Source organism: Sinocyclocheilus anshuiensis, unplaced genomic scaffold (assembly GCF_001515605.1).
Source record: "Sinocyclocheilus anshuiensis isolate Anshui unplaced genomic scaffold, SAMN03320099.WGS_v1.1 scaffold1030, whole genome shotgun sequence".
Classification (NCBI taxonomy): Eukaryota; Metazoa; Chordata; class Actinopteri; order Cypriniformes; family Cyprinidae; genus Sinocyclocheilus; species Sinocyclocheilus anshuiensis.
The window spans coordinates 164,362-166,806 of NW_015537967.1; the positions used below are offsets into that span (position 1 = coordinate 164,362).

General features: G+C 40.9%; 1 protein-coding gene across 1 annotated transcript in view; it reads right to left on the reverse strand.

Moving 5' to 3' along the window:
• Positions 1-1,808: 1,808 nt before the first annotated feature.
• LOC107668062 (uncharacterized) overlaps positions 1,809-2,445 on the reverse strand; it is a 6,318-nt gene continuing 5,681 nt past the window's right edge. Inside the window, exons 4-5 of the mRNA XM_016459827.1 lie at positions 2,066-2,329; positions 1,809-1,969 (exon numbers count right to left, since the gene is read on the reverse strand). Coding sequence (XP_016315313.1) covers positions 1,809-1,969; positions 2,066-2,329 — 425 coding nt within the window. The remainder of the gene's footprint in view (positions 1,970-2,065; positions 2,330-2,445) is intronic.

Here is a 2,445-nt window from a genome sequence, read left to right on the forward strand (position 1 = left end):
GTACGGCAACTGAACGCACGTCCATGTTTAACGCTTCTCATAGCTATGTGAAAATAAGTGTATAATTGGAACAGATCATTGTTGGAGCTGAGCTGAATGAATGAGAGAGGGAGAGAGAGAGAGAGATGCAGAGCAGGGGACGCGAGGAACAGTATTAAGAACCGCTGCTTTAGAACATTGAATGAACATATATGAATAGAGTTTTACGTGCACCTCTAGTTTTCTCTTCCTCTTCTCTAAAGCAGGGGTTTTCAACCTGGCCCGCGCCAGCACCTGTCAAGGGGGGTGCGAGCATCAGTTAATTTAGAGACGTTCCCTTGAGAATTTATGAATATGAGTTAAATCTTTAGCCATCCACTAGGGGGAAATCTGACTCCCACTGCTAGTCGACAGTTAGAGCAGAGTTGGCTCAAGTATCAGTCATGCTCAGTGTTGCCAAGTCCACGGAATTGGGCTACTTTAACACTTGCCGCGTTTTGTAGTGTTCGCTGCTTTAATAGCTTTAATGGATATTTGTTAATAAATTAATTCGGTGTGACTACAGTAATACTACTAATAATAGGGAGGGGGGGCTGTTGGATGTTGGGAGGGCGCGAGTGAAATTAGACAAACTTGGGGGTGGGCGCATGTCCTAAAAGGTTGAAAACCCCTGCTCTAAAGCAGCCATGGCCTCACCCCCTTTGCTGCCTTTTCCCGAGGGCGGGGTTTATCTGGGTTTGTGATGTCACAAACCCGGGAAGTAACTCGTTGTAGTCCCTACCAGCCGTTTTTGTAGGCATTAAACTGCCAGAATTTTAAAAGACGATATCTCCGTTTGCATTGAACTTTCAGCTTTGTAACTTTGCAGATATTGTTTATGCTCAAACAGCAACATTAGACACTAACTAACGTTAAAAAAGTGAAATCGCAATGAACCACCCCTTTAAATGTGTCTTTTGCTGCATGCTGATTATTATAAAGGAGTTATGTTAAGATGTGTTTTATAAAACAAGAGTAAATACAGGAAATGAGCATTTAAGATTTTACTGTTGTAAACAAATACAAAAGAGTACATAACTGTGTTTTATTAAATGAACATAATTTGTGATTATATGAAATGTAGCTGGATGGTCTACCTGAGAAGGACATTGCGGAGCATTGATGATATAATTGATATTATACTGTTACTATGATGTTAATGTCAATACATTTACATTTAGTCATTTAGCAGACGCTTTTATCCAAATACAATAAAAGCAGTCAAAACTAACAAAAGAGCAAATAAAGAGAGACTACAAGCTGCGCCTGTGGAAAGACACTGAAGTTTGCATGTGCTTTTGTTTCTCCTGATAATTCAGGTACTTTTAATCTGCCTACGTGTTCTGCGGCCGGGACCCGTAACACACACAAAGTGTGCTCCCTTTATAATCACTAAAAGCTGTCACTCATCTTACTTCATCACGATCTCACAAAGTTCCATTATAATCAATGAAGCTCTCTAAACTGCACAATGAATCTTTTATTTACATCACAATGCAAATACGCACTGGATAGTTTAGCACACTCTAACACCCTGTAGAACCGGGCCTGGGCTTGGTTAACTGTTACCAATTGCCCTAACCCCCACCCCGATCTCTAGTAATCTCTGTATTTATTATGACAAATACTTGCATTTGATACTTGTATTGCTTTTTATTCTCAAATCCTCTAGGGTGTAAATGAGCTGCTGATAAATCAACATCGATACGAGCAGATAAATATACAAAGCCTTTGAAAATAAATTATCATTTATAAATGACCAAAAAGTTAATCAGAAATAACCACATCATTTAGGTTGCTGATATGGGAGAATGTGATTGATTCTGTTCAGCTCTTCTGGATCTGATGTCATAATACAGAACAACAACAGCAGCCGCAGCAGCCACGCCCACTAGAGCAGTGACGACCAATCGGATCACAGCTTGAACAGTATCACAACCGCGCACTGTGCCTGAGGAGTAAAAACATGAAATACATGCTAAATACATAGCAAAATCACTGCTGACCTCAACTAATATCAGCACTATCGTACCTGAACATGTGTGACAGTGTTCACTGATGTCCAGATGTTGAGTCTGCTCAGTGAATGAATTGTTCAGCACACATCTGTAGGGGTTTTGATCCTGATATTCCACCTCCAGAGGCAGAGAGAGACTGATGCTGAGATCAGACACACTGATGCTGGACAATAAACGGTTTTCTTTGTACCAAGAGAGAGTCACCTGACCCACATTCACCGCTGAGCACAGCAGCACACATTTGGATGATGAAGGAGGACAGTAGCTGAAGATGACAGGAACAGGCAGAGGAGCTAGAAATCATGAGTGAATAAAGCTAGGATGAATTAAGATATAAGGGCCTTTCGCACCACGGGAACCTTTTCATAGTACCAGAACTAATTGTGGAACTACCCACTTTTTGGCGTTT